The sequence below is a fragment of the Petaurus breviceps genome, unplaced genomic scaffold (assembly GCF_028583685.1).
Source record: "Petaurus breviceps papuanus isolate PSGF00001 unplaced genomic scaffold, PetGlider_PUasm1.0 174, whole genome shotgun sequence".
NCBI classification, from domain to species: Eukaryota; Metazoa; Chordata; class Mammalia; order Diprotodontia; family Petauridae; genus Petaurus; species Petaurus breviceps.
The window spans coordinates 38,588,115-38,605,482 of NW_027185761.1; the positions used below are offsets into that span (position 1 = coordinate 38,588,115).

Genomic DNA, 17,368 nt, shown 5'->3' on the forward strand with positions numbered 1-17,368 from the left:
GAGAGAGAGAGAGAGAAGATGAGAGAGAAGATGAGAGAGAAGATGAGAGAGAGATGAGAGGATGAGAGAGAGAAGATGAGAGGATGAGAGAGAATATAGTTCAAGTGAGGAGACAAGAGAAGAAGAGAATTGAGAGGGAGAGATATTTCATTAATCTCACAATTTAGAATGCATGATGTCTCTTTATTTTATAAATCTAATGAACTGAGAGATTTGAAAGGAAAAGACATATTGACATAAGTTCAAAAGGCAAATAGGCATTACTATGAGCTTGTGGGAGAGATAATCCTGAAAAAGTATTTAATAGGAACTTTATAAAAATTAGGAATAACAAAACAACTCTGGAGGCAGCTAGGTCGTGCAGTAAGTAAAGCACCAGCCCAGGAGTCAGTAGGACCTGAGTTCAAATTTGGACTCAGACACTTAACACAAAAACTAGCCATGTGACCTTGGGCAACTCACCCCCCAACTGCCCTCCAAAAGGCAAAGAAGAAAAGAAAAAGAAAACAACTCTGGGAGATTTAGAAAAAGAAAAGACATTTAGCTCACTATTCTTTCTATCCATGGGAAATTATAATACCACTCAATTCTCATATCATTTAGAAATTAAACTGCAAGAAATTGCAAAGCAATTTTGATTTGATTGCCAGTAAACATAGTTACATTTCTGATACTGTTTTCCCCAGTTTCCTACATAGGTTTAAAAATTGTAATAACTTTCCTATCTCTCATCTCAGTAAGGGCTGGTGGTTTGCCATGTGGCATCCTAAGTAACACATCATCATTAGTATCCAGACTAATTTTCTTTCCTATTTGACAAAGTAAGAGTTGATGAGCTCATTTCTTGAGGCAGCAATCTGTGTTATCTGAAGTTATCTGACAGACTCTGACACAAATCTTCTCCTGGCCCCTTCTACATGATGAGAAGAGAGTAAAGATGGAATGGCTTGGATTCCTGGCCATTAACATCTATTTGCTATTTAGACAATCTAAGTCTGTCATGACAATTTCAGATTCGTTCCTGTTAATGTCTTTAAGTTTATCTTAAGTTTCTGATGTAAAAAAAAGGAAAACAGGAAAATCCTGTCTGTTGTGATAAAAGGTTGTAGGTTAATACACTACATGAAATGTTAATAAATTTAGCTGATGCTTAGAGAAATGTACATTTAAAATATGCATGGCTAGCAGAGTAATAAGTCAAAAGATCACATAGATGGCCCCGAGGGCCAAACATGGAAAAGGATGATGTATGTTTTCCTGTTATATTAATGGTTACTAAGAAATACACCAAATGTTTAAGTACTTCTCAGAACAGAGGAAGACCTCAATGGGAAAAAAAAGCCGATTTCCTACCAGCATTGGTAGTTGCCCAAGACTAATCATTGCAGATAAAAATAAACTATAGTCGCACACCTGTACAGTCATACAAATAATTCAAGTAAATAAGCCTGAAATTGAATAAAATCCAGGTTATTGGGTGATCTAAACTATAGTATCTACTTTAATGGAATTTGGTTCATAATTGCTCAACAAGCTACTTTCCTTCCCTTTTGCAGATACATCAGAAGAGGGCTATTAAATTGCTAAAGCATTTTTTTAGCTGTGGTTCAAATTTTATTGTGGTCAAAATGAAAAACTAATTCTAAAGCCCCTTTGTATGACTTTCCTAAAACATATTTCACATTCATCATGATCAAAATACAATGCAGAGTCAACGGATGATCTATTTTCCCATGGAACATGTGTGATAAGAGTAGGTAATTGCAGCAAAGTCCATATTAAGGATCAGCAGAACAATGGCTCACAGGATTCTGCTTTTCACAGTTTGCAGAGGGTTTTTGGCTGTTGCAATAATCCTAGACCTTATTTAGTGTAAACAGACCATTTTGCAGGTAAGGATATTGAGCCACAAAGAGTTAAATGACGTAATGAAGATGACATAGTTTGTAAGAAAGGAAGCCTGGAAACGCACAGCAAAACTGGTATTACAGATTTCTATGATCTAGAATTTTTGAAAAGTGAGAGAAATGGAGTTTCAGATAACTTATTTTTAACTAAGCATTGTCCCACATATGGAACAATAAGACCCTGTTTAACTGGGATTCATGGAACAGAGGAAAAATCGATTTTTAAATTAGATGCCCCTCAGGTATCTATTATGTTTGTTAAGGAATGGTAGGCTATCTTATTGACTGGGGAACAGAAAGTACTTTGAATTATATAAAGTTTTAGGTAAATTGATATTAGGTTAATAAATTTTTATAGTATAGTTTTAGAAATTAAGTCCTGGAAAGAGTCTCTTAGTAAAGCAATAAAATATTTATTTAGTTCATACTACTGAGCTGTACTTCAAAAGTCATAAGAGACTAATTCATTGCTTATTTTTTTTTAAAATACTTTTTTCTGGTCATGATCTTTGATAGAGCATGTGTAGAGAGGTATTTAGATTCCCTGGAAATTATATATATATATATATATATATATATATATATACATATACATATATTTCAATATAGATTTGTTTCAATAGACTTTAGGTACAATTTGGACAATATGTCCCTTGAACTAGAGAGAAAAGAAGAGCGAAAGGATAGCTAACAATTTTGTTTCTCAAAGAAATGTTGAGGCTCAGTGGACATAATTCTAAATTTGGAATCAGAAGAATGGGCTCAATATTGATTTTGCCACTTACTGCATGTGTGACTTTGGGCAAGTTATTTGACAAATCTCGGCCTAAATTTCCTCATCTGGAAAATGAGGGAGCAATAATAGATCATCTTGAAGGTTCCTTCTAGCTCTCAGACTATGATCACAGGAATGGTAATTCAGTCTGGGTACAAGATGAATCAAACCCAATGTTAATGGTTTCTCTCCATAGCAGAAATATTAACAGTTAAAAATTAACCAAATTAATAGATGATAAAGGACTATAGCATCTGATATATATATATATATATATATAGTAGGTGCTTAATAAATGCTTGTTGACTTGATTTTAGTTAAATTGCCAAAAGCAATACCAGTTTGTGGTATACAGAGAGAAGATGTTTCGAGTTATATAAAGGATGGTGGAAAATTGTAATAAAATTATAAAGATTTCGTGGTAGGTAAATCAAACCTCCAGGAAGCATGAGACCCAACTTGACTGGTTTATCCCCAAAGAATCTGTAGTTGAAACTGGAAAGGGCACGACAGGTATCCAAATGGAAATGATCCATCAACATTTCTATGACAAAACATTTTCACTGTTGATAATGAATTCTAAGATCTCATACTATATGAATACATGAAAATAGTAGCTAAATAAGATAAATACATGAAGAGACAAGAATCACTAGTAATCATACATAGAATCAATCAACCAATTGATAGGCATTTATTGATTGCCTACTATGTGTCAGAAAATGTGTTAGACACAAGAATAAAAACACAATTATGAAACAGTCTTTGAACTCAAGGAAATTACACTTTAGGAGCAGCTAGGTGGCTCAGTGAATAGAGCACCAGCCCTGGAGTCAGAAGGACATGAGTTCAAATCTGGCATCAGACATTTAACACAAAAACTAGCATTGTGACCTTGGGCAAGTCACTTAACCCCAATTGCCCCGCCAAAAAAAAAAAAAGAAATTACTTTTTATTGGCGAAAACAACATGTACATACATATGCATATATAAAAAGAAATCCATGATGGTACTTAAACAATTTTGAAAGCATAAAGGGTTTGATTTTTAATAATGAATAGTGATGGGAAATATAATGTCGATGATAACTTTATTTTATAGCCCCGACTCCTTTCTAAATTTCCTGTGAGATGGACAGTATAAGTATTACTATATCTATTTTACAAATGAGGAATCTGACATTCAGAGAAGTCGATCAATTTGCCCAGGATTATCCAGACACTTGGTTTTGGAGATGAGATTTGAACCCTGGTTTTTCTGATTCTGCAACCGGCTCCTCTGATGATATGGGGAAAAAAAATAAATATTATAGACTGCCATATTACATCATATTGGCTGCCAAGAAGATACAAGCAACTGCTTTTCTCTTCTCAATAAAATCTTTATGAGAATAAGAGTATCTTTTTATTAAAATTTGAGAAAAGAACAGACTTTTATAAATGATTTTCTGTAGCAGATCTCATCTTCACAGTCACACAATTGCAGAGAGGGTCAGGTTTCAGGATTGTGGTCATTTAATATTTATCTAAAAGCCTTGTCTTAGCAGTTTTATCATTTTAAAATAAAACATGGTATCAAAGGTCATTCAAGGAAAAATCATACTTTTGTGTTAGAGGGTCTTTCATGAATAAAACCAGCATCAATGCATTACTTTTTGTACCCCATTTTTAGATTCGGTATTGGAATAATGGAGGCAAAGAAGACTCATCCAATAGAGTCAAGGTCATGGGGAATGAGACATCGGCCAGACTCCAAGGCCTGCAAAGCAACTTAGTATATTACACCGCTGTCCGAGCATACAACAGTGCTGGGACAGGGCCTTTCAGTGCTACAGTGAATGCAACCACAAAGAAAATGCGTAGGTATTTTCAGATTCTCTGAAAGGAAAGGAAGGAGCCCCGTATGGTACATAATTTCATTTAAAATGAAGACCACATGTGTCACTGGGGATGACCAAGTCAATTATTATTTCCATTATTTTGTGAAATTCAAACATCCAACTCCTCACTACAAAAGTGCCAAGATATTTAGTATGAAAAAGGCCAAAAACTTTTTTCAGTGAAAATATTTTGGCACTTAGGGTAAAGTCCGTATATCGAAATGGTCTTGCAAACCCTGACAACCTAGTGCTTTTTAAGCTAAACAAATCCATTGTTCTCACAGAGGAATCTAGAAATAGAATTTGCTTTCAAGGCAGAAGACCCAAGTTCAAATCCTAATCTGAATTATTACCTATGTGACTTTTAAGAAATCACATAACCTCTCAGGGCCTCCGTTTTTATTTATCTATTTATTTGCCTATTTAATTCTCTATTCATTTTTCTATTTTTCCTATTCATCTATCTATCAATCTTATCTATCTATCATCTCTAGATGCTATGTTCTCTCCATTTGGATACATATAGTTACACACACATTTATAAACACATCATTATATGAATATGCCTATGCACTTATATATTCCTACAAATACACACAATTAGGGAATTGGACTAGATGGTTTGTCAGGCTCCTTTCACTCTATTATCTTATGGCCAATTTAATTGATATTAATATGTTTTAAATTCTCCAGGCTTGATGTTTTATAAGAAATTCAAAATAGTAGCTCTGCCAAAGTACCAGCTGTTTCAAACATTCCCTTGTCTGAGTGGCATGCTAATTGGCTTGAATGAAAGAATTTTCAGATAATATAGGTCAGCATTAATACCTTCTCCCCTCTCACAAATCAAAATAAAAACCCCAGTCAGAGAAAGTAGTGTCTCCTACCAAACTGAGTAATCTGTAAATGATCGTGCAGCAAAATTTAAACACAACTCAGAATCACCAGTGTAAAGGTTAGTTTCTAATCAACATAAATCCACAAGCAAATCAATACTATTTGATTTTTGAGTCTTACTTGGATGTTCTAGATAAACTACTATTAAACATGGATGGTGGATTACTTTTCCTATCTTATTACATTCTCCTAGTTTGACCATTTGACAGATGAAAAATGCTTTTCTCCAAAGAAAATATCACAATCAAATGTTATTCAGCCTAAGTACTAGATTTTTTATACTTTCAACACCACATCCATGAAAACTATGTGCTTAGATGAAATTTTATTCATTAAGTAATTCAAATTTTAAAAATACACAGATTAAGGGAGCCTAGATGTGAGATGACTGTTGTAGTCTATATTTTCATCAATGGCATATCATGTTATATTTCCTTAAATTTAAAAGTACAACTCTTTGTTGCCTTAAAATATTATGAAACCATTAATGCACAATTTCCTTAATATGCATAGATGTGAATATCATTTTTAGGATAGTTGGGTTTATCATTTATAATATGAAAACTTTAGTCCACAATGTTGTAATGTCAGACCATAAACCAAGATCGTGTTTGGCTATTAAATCTACCATCTTTCACCTTAATAGACTATGCTCATTGAGGGGGAAAGGTGGTTGGACTTGTGATTTCATTAGTATGAAGAACTTCCTTGTGTGAAAATACCATCTACTGATACAGTTTACCAGCCTTTCAATATTTATAATCTCAGAGTTGCCTCGGGCAGGGAGAAGTGATAGTTACAGCACACATATGTGCATCAGAGGCCTAGACAGAGCCAGAACCTCCTGACCTGAAAGCTAGACCTTGCTGCTTCCTATGTCTGTAGAAAACTGATTTGGCTGCCAGATTCACAGGGTAAGCCGGATTACAGGGGAAATGCTTAACCTGCTTAAGGCCAACTCTTTTAATTACTTTATCATGTCAATTTGCAGATGACTAATGTAATCCCTATAAATCGGTCTTGTGTAATTGCTTAAAAGGACCAGTGAGACTCCTACTTGTCAAGCTTGGTTAGCTGTTAGATCAAGTATTATCTGCCTCAAAATAAGAGAAAACAGCTTTCTTTTAAAATATCATAGAATTTCATATTTCTCAGGATATCTCTTTGATTTCAGGGGTTTAAATGTTTGTGAAGGCATTTATATAATGGTTTAAATTTTGGACAGCACTTTCTCATTTGATAAATATTTTCTCATTTGATACTTACAATGACCCTTAATGGTAGGTGTGTTTATTTTTGCCCTCTTTACATTTGAAGAAACTGAGGCTGGAAGACTTGTCCAAGTTTAACCAGCTAGCACCTGCGGTGGGATTCTGATATGTCTTTCTGATTTCACATATGATTTTCATGGCAAAGAAACACCATACACATAACAAGTTCTGACTTTGTGATAAAATCAGACATTTATAATTTATCACTGAATTAGGTGGCACAGTGCAGAGAGTGCTTGACTGACCGGGAGTCAGGAAAACTTAAGGTCTATTCTTGCCTCTGACATATCATAGCTGTGTGACCCTGGGCCTCTCAGTCTCATCATAACACCCACCTCACAGGCTTGTCATAATCGTAAAGTGCTATATAAATGCTTATATAAGTGTAAAGTAGGAGGAGGAGAAGGAGGAGGAAGAGAAAGAGGAGAAATCATAGTAGTGGTGCTGGTGATATGGCAGCAGCAGCAACAGTAGTAATTGTAGTGGTGGTGGTGGTGATAGTAGCAGGGGTAATTATTGTGAAGGTCGTTGTGGTGGTAGTAGTAATAATAGTAGTAGTAGAAATTGTCATGGTAGTAGTAGTAGTAGCAGTAGTAGTAGTAATATGTATGGATATATGTGGTAAAAGAAATGACTACATCATTTGGATGTAGGAGAAAAGAACAGTAGGAAGAAGAAAATAATTATGCTCTAAAATTAAGTTTTTACAAATGCTCACCTAAAAATCACATTCAGGACAATTCAGTTCAGTATAAACGGAATCTTTCTCATAACAAATACAGCTAGAAGAGAATAAGGGAGTATATAGTCTGACCTAAATGCAAGTTAGAGAACAGATCTTTTAGCTTCCAAAACCAAGCTGCCAAACCATAGAATTGGAAACCTTGTTAAATGTTAAGTTGCATGTTACTGGATGTATTCAAGAAAAGAAGTCAAATAATTTATCAAGAATGTAATAGGAGTTATCCCTTGAAGATACTATGATTCTATATGAAAAGAAAAAAAAAGGCTTTCATTAATCCCCAAAACTCTCAAGTTCAAAGAATAATCTTTTATTTCATTCACTGAAATATAATTTGGCACTTTTACTTTTAACACCTATTTTAAATCTTGATTAACAATTTAACACGTAACATATTTTCATCTTGTACCTTTTATGAATGTGCCATTAACACAAGGAAGGAAACTACCTCTGGGGAATATTTATAATCTCTAAAGAGAATAATGAATTACACAGGTATACTTTAGGACACCCAAAATCCCATGATTCCTTAAATATCTGAAAGGGGAAACCTTTTGTAGAAATCACTGTCCTTCTTTGTGGGTAACAAGGGTATTCAGATTTCATCACCTACTAGTCAACACTGTAGTGATGACTTTCTCCACACAGACGACTTGTTCATTAGATTTTTCAATTCGATTTAATTTACGTTAAACTTTTATGAAGTACCTACTATATGCCAGACACTGTGCTAAGTTCTGGGGATAGAAAAAGATGCAAAAGACAGAGTCTTTTGAGAGTCACCTCATGCTCAGGGGCTTCCATTTTGGCAAGATTGTGGTGAACTTGCCCTTCTTTGGCATAAATCGTGGTGAAGTATTTTGTTTGGAATGTGATACAGATTGCAAAAGTTAGAAGGCATAAAAGGTGAAATAGTAATATAGAAAGTGGGATTACAAATAATGCTTCTTCTTAGTTCCAAATTATGTGCCTAAAAACAACATGATTATCTCTTACCATCATCTTGAAAAGAGAATAGTAATGAAAGTCCATTGGAAGTGATTCAATAAAATGGGATGGAAGAGCAAGATTTGGATCTCAGACACCTGAATTCAACTCAAGAACGTTCTACTTAGCACATAGGGGAGCTTGGGCAATCACTTGTTTTTCTTCAATGGACCTTAGTGTGCTTATCTGCAAAATGAAGATGTTGGGCTAGATGAGGCCTGACATTCTTCTACTGTAGATCTATGATTTTGCCACATGCCTGGGCCTCAATTTCCACATCTATAAAATAAGAGACTTCAATTATATTTTGTCTAAGGAATCTTCCAATCCAAAATCTCTGATTCTCTTATTTTCCACCTAGGATGATCTTGATGTAATTGAAGGTAGAGTAGGAAAGGGCTGCACTTAGATTTAGGAAGACTTGAGTTTGAATTCTGCCTCATATGCTTACTATCTTTGTGAACCTAGATAAGTCATATAATCTGACTCTGCCTCAGTTTCCTCATGTATAAAATGAGGGGATTGAACTTGATGATGTAATAGGTCCCTTCTAGCCTTAAGTCTAGGATCTAATGAAATAAAACTACCTGATTAAATAAATTGTACTGATTAAATAAATTTCCTGCAGTTAAAATCACAAAACTTTCTAGAGTTTTGAAACAGGTTTCATTAATTTATTTTTTTCTCCCAAATATATCCCAAAATTCTTTCCAGTGTCTCTCTTCTTTAAATTTTCTTAATACAGTCATTAAATGGCACCATTCATCAGGCTTCCATGGTCAGGTCCCTGTTGAAAAATCTCAACTTGTTCAATACTTCTGCCAATTACCTTCCTGATTTGAAAGGAAAGTGATTAAGAAGATCTCTGAGAAGAACCACTTAAACCAGAAATTTCATTGTCTATGAATTTTATTAGACTGAGTTTTCTGCCACATTTGGACTAGTCCCTTTGCTTAGAAGGTTACCTCCTATAGAATTTGAAAAGAGGAAATTCAAATATGTCCCAGTTGGGATGTCAGCAGGCTGGCTCCTCATCTAAAAATAATCACTTGATCATCTTACTTTACTTGATGAAAGTATAGTTTCTTTACAGTGTTTGTGATTTCTCATCTTCTTGCTGGAACTGTAGTAGCTATTTTTGAGCAATTAATCATATCAAGGATTCTTTTTAATAAAAAATTGCTGTTCTTTTTCAATATGTGTTAGTTCATTGGAGGTGAGAGTGAAGCAGTGGGGCCTGTAATCAGCTTTACATTTCATATACCTCTGCCCCTACCAGCGCAGTTATCTAAGCAAGCCAGATCAAGATAAGCATCTTACATGAAGGGAAATCAATCAGCAGAAGAATACTGCAGGGCTTATTGCAGGTTTATCAGCAGGTTGTAGATGCCTTTTATCCACAGTGAATGCACAAGCCAAGCATTCCATTTGTACTCTTGGGATGTCAGAAGAAATCGAAGAAGCCTAGCTTGCCCTGGGGGAGGGGTATCACTGTGTGACAACCTTCCTCATCTGTAAAATGGGGATAATTATAATAGCACCTACCTCTCAGGGTGGTTTGGAGGATGAAATGAAATCGCTTTTGTCAAAACCTCTGGCAAACCTAAAGGTTTTATATACTTGTATAATTGATAGAAGAAGTAAAAGTTTGAGCAGAGGTGAAGGGGCGCTGGTATAAACTTGTGGGAAGATGTGGAAGGAGACGACAATCACAGTGAGCATGGACAGGGTGGGATGCTCATCATTAGAGGGAATGTCCAAATTAATGAGCTGCCTGAGATCCTTAAATTTTTTGAGTAAATGTGAGTCCACGGTGGCATCTTACATTCCTGGAGTAATTAGCATCACAGAATTTCAAATTTGGATGGAACCTCAGTGTCAATTGAGTTCAACTTATACCTGAAAGGGAGGCCTTTCTTCTATATGCCTGACAGGTGGTCAGCTACATCAAAGAAGGAGGGACTAATGACCTACTAGGACAGTGTATTTCACTTCTTGGATGGTGTGAATTGTTAGGCAGGGGCAGTTCCCTCAATAGAGCACCAGGTCTGGAGTCAGAAAGACTGAGTTCAAATCCAGCCTCACAAACTTACTGGCTGTGTGACCCTGGGCAAATCACTTAATCTTGTTTCCTCAGTTTCTTCATCTGCAAAATGAGCTGGACAAGTAAATGGCAAAGCACTCCAGTATCTTTGCCAAGAAAACCTTCTGGACAGCATGGGTGTGCCATGATCCGTGGGGTCACAATGAATCAGACGTGACCAAATGACTGAATAAAAAATTTTAAGAAGATTTTTTTTCTTTTTGGAGGGGGGAAGGTAGGGTAATTGGGGTTAAGTGACTTGTCCAAGGTTACACGGCTAGTTGTGTGTGTGTGTGTTAAGTAAGTGTCTGAGTTAGAATTTGAACTCAGGTTCTCCTGACTCCAGGGCCGGCACTCTATTCACTATGCACCTAGCCACCCCAAGAAGATTTTTCTTATGTTAGTCTTGTACTTGCCGCTTTGCAATAAAGGGCACATCCTCTCTTAGCGCCTCAGTTATGGACTGTGGCTCAGGACATTTTTTAACCTGGAGCTCTCTTGTTTGAATGCATAGTAGCACTCTTTTTACATGATATATAAATATCAAAATTTGCTTCATGTGGGACTTTTCCGGATCACAAGCTGGGAGAGTCACCTAAAATAGAATCTTGTAACTTATCCTGTTAAAGGCATGACTCACATAGACTGAACATTGCCATGAGTTATATGTACTCATGGCACTGAGAATGTGGCAGGCTATTAATTTCCCTAAGAATTCAATCTATTTTTGACCTTCTGATTTGTGCTGTTAGCCTGGTGGGGTCTCATGAGAGGCCGAAGGAGGTAACCAAAGGCTCTTATTTTATGTTAGGCTATGGTATGGTTGTTATCCTTCATTCTCGAAGAAGACCAAAATGGCATCACTATGTTGGGGTCAAGGTATGGTGTGATTGACTGTGGCTCATCAGACCGACATAGGCTGAGAATGCTTTACCAAAGATCAGCTCCAGATTGTCCATATGAACATTTGGAGTATAGATGGCTCTCAATCTGTGTATCTGATGGTTCTTTTGAACTACTGCAATTCTGTTTTGTTCATAGAGCACAATACGTTCTCTATTGAGGGCACATCATGCTGGTTGGTCCTGGGCAGTGTCTTCCATATCTCACAATCAATTACAAAGCTCTTTAGAGATAACTTAGGGGGGTCCTTGTAATGCTTCCTCTGACCTCCATGTGAGCACCTTCCTTGTATGAGTTGCTCATAAAATACTCTTTTAGGCAAGAGTACATTTGGCATTTGTACAATGTGACCGGCCCATCATAGTTGCGCTCTCTGAAGTAGAGCTTGAATGCTTGACAGATGAGTCCAAGAAAGGACTAGTGTCTGGTGTCTTATCCTGCCAGGTGGTCTTCAGAATCTTCATTAGACAATTCAAATGAAAACGATTAAGTTGCTTGGTATGGTGCAGATAGACTGTCCAGGTTTCATGGGCATATACAAAGAGGTCAGCACAATGGTTCTGTAGACCTTCGGTGTGTTATGTCACGCTTTATGTTAGGAGAGTTTGATAGAATTCATCAAAGACCTAGTTTCCCAAATATGACTACATACAAAATTTATTGTTCAGGGCCTTCGATGCAGCTCATGACTAAAGAAGAAGCACATTAGACAGCTGGCCTCATAGCTTCATAGTGACTGCGTGACCTTGAGCAAATACTTCCACCTCTCATCCTTGGGTCCAGAGGTATCAGATTTACTGCCCTGGAGCTGGAAAACCCCAATTGGATTGAAATATCATTGGTAGATGTTTAACAAAATAAACAAAAATATAACACAACATACATAATACTAATTTGTGGTTTTCTAAGTCAATATTCTCTCTCAGGGACCTGCTTCTTTTTAGATTTGACATCACTGGTCTAAGTGATTCTCTAAGACTACAGGTTGTTGTGGTGTTTGCTTAGTTGTGTCTGACTCTTCCTGGGTTAAGTGACTTGCACAGGGTCACACAACACAGTGATTTACGTTTGTCAGTCTATTTTATAAATATCATCTTATTTAATTCTCACAACCCTGGGAGGTAAGTGCTATTATTGTTATGCCCATTTTACAGTTGAAGAAACTGAGACAAACAGAGGATACATGACTTAACCAGGGTCACACAGTTAGTGCGTATCTAAGCCCAGATTTGAACTCGGGTCTTCTTGACTCCAGGTTCAACACTATCCACTAGAGCGTATTTATCTGGATATTAATATAAATGAGTATTTTAATTGCTTATATTTCTTTATATTTACCATCTCTTTTCTCAAAATTCTTTGGGATGGGTTATTTTTCATTTACAATTCTTCTGGCAAATCCTGCTGACTTCCACAGGTTCTACACAATTGCTCTATTTTTCACTATAAAAGAACCGTATCCATCATCTTTAAAAGTGACCTTCTAGACAGTCGTGTCAAAAACGCTATTGGCTCTTCATTCCCCTTAATATGATCAGACAGCAGAGAGTTCAATAATAGATCATGTGTTACTCATTAATTCACCAGAGCAACTAATATATTTTAGTTCCATAATTTGAAAGGTAAATTAATTTCCCCTTCAGTCAATGTAGTATCATCACTGAGGAATAATCATTAGGAAAAGGGTACCTGGCCAATTAAATTGATTTCTAATGTTCTCAACTCCAGTAGTGTTAATAATAACTCATCTTTTATAGAGCCTTTACAGTTCATAAAATAATTTCTTCACACTTCCGCCAAGGGTTCTATCCTGCCAGTACTACCCCATTTTACAGCTAAGGAAAACTAAAGGTCAGAGTGCCGTACCTGATGTTCCCACAATCACATGACTAGCAAGTGTCAAAGTTATCAGCTATCTGATTCCAGGTCCATTGCCCTTTCTAATAGACCTTGGTTGCCTTTTGATAACAGTGCACTGCTTATCAGAAACCTTCTATAAAGCAATTACAAGTCTGAATGATGAAAACCTGCCTGCAAGTTCTGTGATTGGTATCGGAGATTTTAACATTTAAGCAAAAGGGAGACTGCATTTTCCTACTTTGATCTACTTAGGGACTCACAACATGGGGACTTCTTCCAGCAGAGAAGGTCACAAACCGCTCCTGGCATCTTATTTTGTGGGACTGTTATTGTTCATGTCTTTGAAGAGCCTCTGCAGGGAATCTGGCCCAAATCTGAGAGTTCTTTCTCTAAGTCAAGGGTTCTTAGCCTGGAGTCCATGATTTAAAAAAAAATACATTTTGATCACTGTATTTTAATCTAATTAGTCTCCTTTGCAATATTATGCATTTTATTTATCTAGCTAAAATTCATCTGAGAAGGGGCCCTTAAACTTCCCTAGACTGTCAGATGGGGAGATGCCACAATAAGCTAAGAACTACCAGTCAGACTATTTAATGGGGATTTTGTTTTTGTTTTTCCAACTCTGGTTTTGAAAGTGCTTCTCTTTTTGTAAGATTCTGCTTCCCTTTAAGGCCTTCTCTGAGATTTTATACCCAATTTGTTGTGCTTTCTCATATCATGACTTCTCTATAACTATTTGTCTTATATACTATATTTATTGTATAGACTATATTTTCATAGTGTAATAGTGCCTTCTCCACTCTTATCCCCATGGAACGTAAACTACTTGAAACTGATTTCATTTTTGTATACAAAATACATAGTCCAATGTCTTTCATGTGAGGCATATTAGATGATGTAGTAGAGACTGAACCTGGATTCAGGAAAACCAAATTCAAATCCAACCTCAGACACTTACTAACTGTTTGACCCTGGGCAAGTCATTTAACTTCTCTGTGCCTCAGTTTCCCCCCTGCAAAATGGGGGTAATAATAATACATAATTTAAAGAGGTGTTGTGGAAAAAGGGGTGTTGTGATGTTCAAATGAGATAATATTTATAAAAATAATGTTTAGTATAGTGCCTTTGGAGAAGGAAATGGCAAACCACTCCAGTATCTTTGCCAAGAACATTCCAACTGGGGTCATGTAGAGTTAGACATGACTAAAACAATTGAATCACCAAAAAATAAAAAAACAGTGCCTGGCATATAGGAGGCCTTAATACTTATTACTTTCTTTACTCTCTCCTTGGTGACTCGAAGTGACATCTTCCGTCTTTTCTTCTAAGTAATAATACTTCCCATCTCTCTCTCCCACATATTTGCCATCTTTCTCACAAGAGCTGTCTAGTGACTTGAACCCTTGATGCTTTCAATGTTGTAACTACCTGAGAAGAACTTTCTTAACTACATGCTTAGCCCAAGGGGCCACTTGTGCAAACAGTGTATTGTTAATTGTCATTTCCATTTTGTTCTTCTTTTCACATGCTTGATATTGAGTTGAGTTGTTAGAGACCAGATGTGGTGATTCCATAGACCATTGATGATGAAAACAGATCTTTATTGATTGATAGGCTGACATTTTGGTCTACTGCTATCATGTGTTTCATTGTTCTCTCTGCCCCATAGTAGCCAAAGCGTGGAGAGTTTAAACTATTTTTGTTTTGTTATTTAGCAACTTAGGAAGAGAGATAGCATTTATTTATCAATTCTCATTTATTAAGCATCCATTACATTCTAGGCACTGTCCTAAGCTTACAAAGAAATGCCAAAACAGTCCCTACTTTTAAGATTTATGGTCTGATAGGGTCTGGACCAGTGATCTTATAGGTAAAGGGAACTACCAGAAAAAGAAAATCCCTCTACCAAAAAAGCTTGGCTTGTTCTCTACATCTGACAGTCTTAGAAACTTGCCTAGACCTCAGAGGATCTAATTGACTTGCTGAGGACCCCACAATAAATATGTATCAGAGGAAGTCTTCCTGGCCCCAAAGGGAGACTTACCATGCCACACTGTCTCTTTTCAATATTTTTAATTAGATTATATAAATCATATCCAAGTCCATTATATTTATTATGAAGTATTATAATAAAGTTATTTGATATTTTATATGATGTTATTTAGCATCAAAAATAATTTTTGAGGGAGTGGCTAGGTGGCGCTGTGAATAGAGCACAGGCCCTGGAGTCAGGAGGATCTGAGTTCAAATCCAGCCTCAGACACTTAACACAAAACTAGCCATGTGACCTTGGGCAAGTCATTTAACCCCAATTGCCCTACCTTCACCCTTCCAAAAAAAAGGCAAAAAATAATAATTATTATTATTGAGAACACCTCTATTTAACAACACTATTAATAATATCTAACTGTTTTATGGCACTTTGTTTTGCAAAACTTTATGTAATATTTCATTTGCCCTTCAAAAAATACTTGTGATTTAAGTGGCTATTATCCTCATTTTACATAAAAGGAAACTGAGACTGAGCTTAAGTGACTTGCCCAGGGTCACTCAGCTAATAAGTTCCCGAGGCTTGCTGATTTTTACATGAAATACCTTTGAATTACTACTCTTTTTAATGCATCATCAACCAGTAAACAAATGCTTAAATATTCTCAACAAATTAATTCTAAAGAATTTGAAAATTGTGTTACAATATAAAAGTTATTAGTTCTGGAGTCAGAGGCTCTGGGTTCAGACCCTGCCCCTGATGTATGCTAGCTGTGTGACCTTGGACAAGACACTTCCAGTTTCCTCTGAGGCGGTTGAACTAGATGGCCTCTGAGATCCCTTCCAACTCTAAATGTGTGATCCTATCATTTCTAAGCCACATATGCTGTGTCAGGACTCTTAACCAGGAGGAGTAAGCCAACAGTTCACTATTTGAGGAAGTATCTTCCAAGATACACTCAACAGTTGAATTTAGAATCATTTTTTTTTCTACATTGAATTTTATTTTGGCCCCTTTTTTTTTGCTGAACTTAACAACCACCAAAAAAAAGACAACCAAACACACAAAAGAATGAAGATGTGATCCAGAAAAACTGAACAGTTCTTTCACCACTATTTCAAATTTAATATACACTTCTTGAAAAACTGTATAGGAGAGTCATTTCTGCTTTAAAACTCATGTTGGGGGAGATCAACATACCCAAATAGCAAAAAAATTGTCTTCAATTTTCTGCAATGAGCCATTTAACCATATAAGAGTTGGAATGCTGCCCAAGGAATTTTGGCCATAGACCCATATCATAGAATGTTTAATGAAAAGGAGCAGAATTGTTAAAGCCCACAGTTTTGGGATTGTATTGTTCTAATTGAGCCATGGACACATAAACAAGCCTCCTATAATATCAAGCTATTGTCATCCTGCTTTACTTGGGTTATGAAGCACATCCTTCTCTCACCTAATCTCAGTAGTGATGTCTCCTTCACAAATCTTGGAAGGCAATAACAAGCTTTTCTAAAAAGTAGACAGCTAATTATAGTGGTGCAAAAATTGAACTTTATTGCTACCATTAATTACATAATGCATTTTATATTTTCACTGCATCTGCAGCCCTTGCCATCATTCCCCCACAATGGAAGATGTTTTTGCATTCTTCTGGGAAGCAGGACATAAATCTTGGCCAAATCAAATCTATGAATCAAATCTAATACCTTGATGAAGGTCACAAATAATGTACAAATCACAGTGTCATTTTTACCACTAAAGCTGCCCCTCTCATCAAGTGTGTGCTCAGGGATGAAAGCCATTGTAACATTTCTGTGAAAAAATACAAGTCAATAATATGTCCTATTAGTCTTAGGGCCAGGGCTCAGAGTCCTTGATTCAAATCATTCCTCAGACACATGCTGGTTCATAGAATCATAGAACCTCTTGGTGGTCTCCATGTATAGAAGTTTTCAAATGACTACAGGTCCCCATTGATAAAAGGAGTTTCCTGGCTGGAAGTTCTTTACATCAGTGAAAGAAAATAGGTCTGGAACAACAACAAAACAAAGAAAAACCCATATTTTAT

At 36.2% G+C, this 17,368-nt stretch overlaps 1 protein-coding gene across 2 annotated transcripts in view; it reads left to right on the forward strand.

Moving 5' to 3' along the window:
* The window catches only part of CNTN3 (contactin 3), a 449,736-nt gene that overhangs the window by 417,865 nt on the left and 14,503 nt on the right, over positions 1-17,368 (forward strand). For both annotated transcript variants that reach the window (XM_069084081.1, XM_069084082.1), the window contains one exon: positions 4,354-4,540. In XM_069084081.1, coding sequence (XP_068940182.1) covers positions 4,354-4,540 — 187 coding nt within the window. The remainder of the gene's footprint in view (positions 1-4,353; positions 4,541-17,368) is intronic.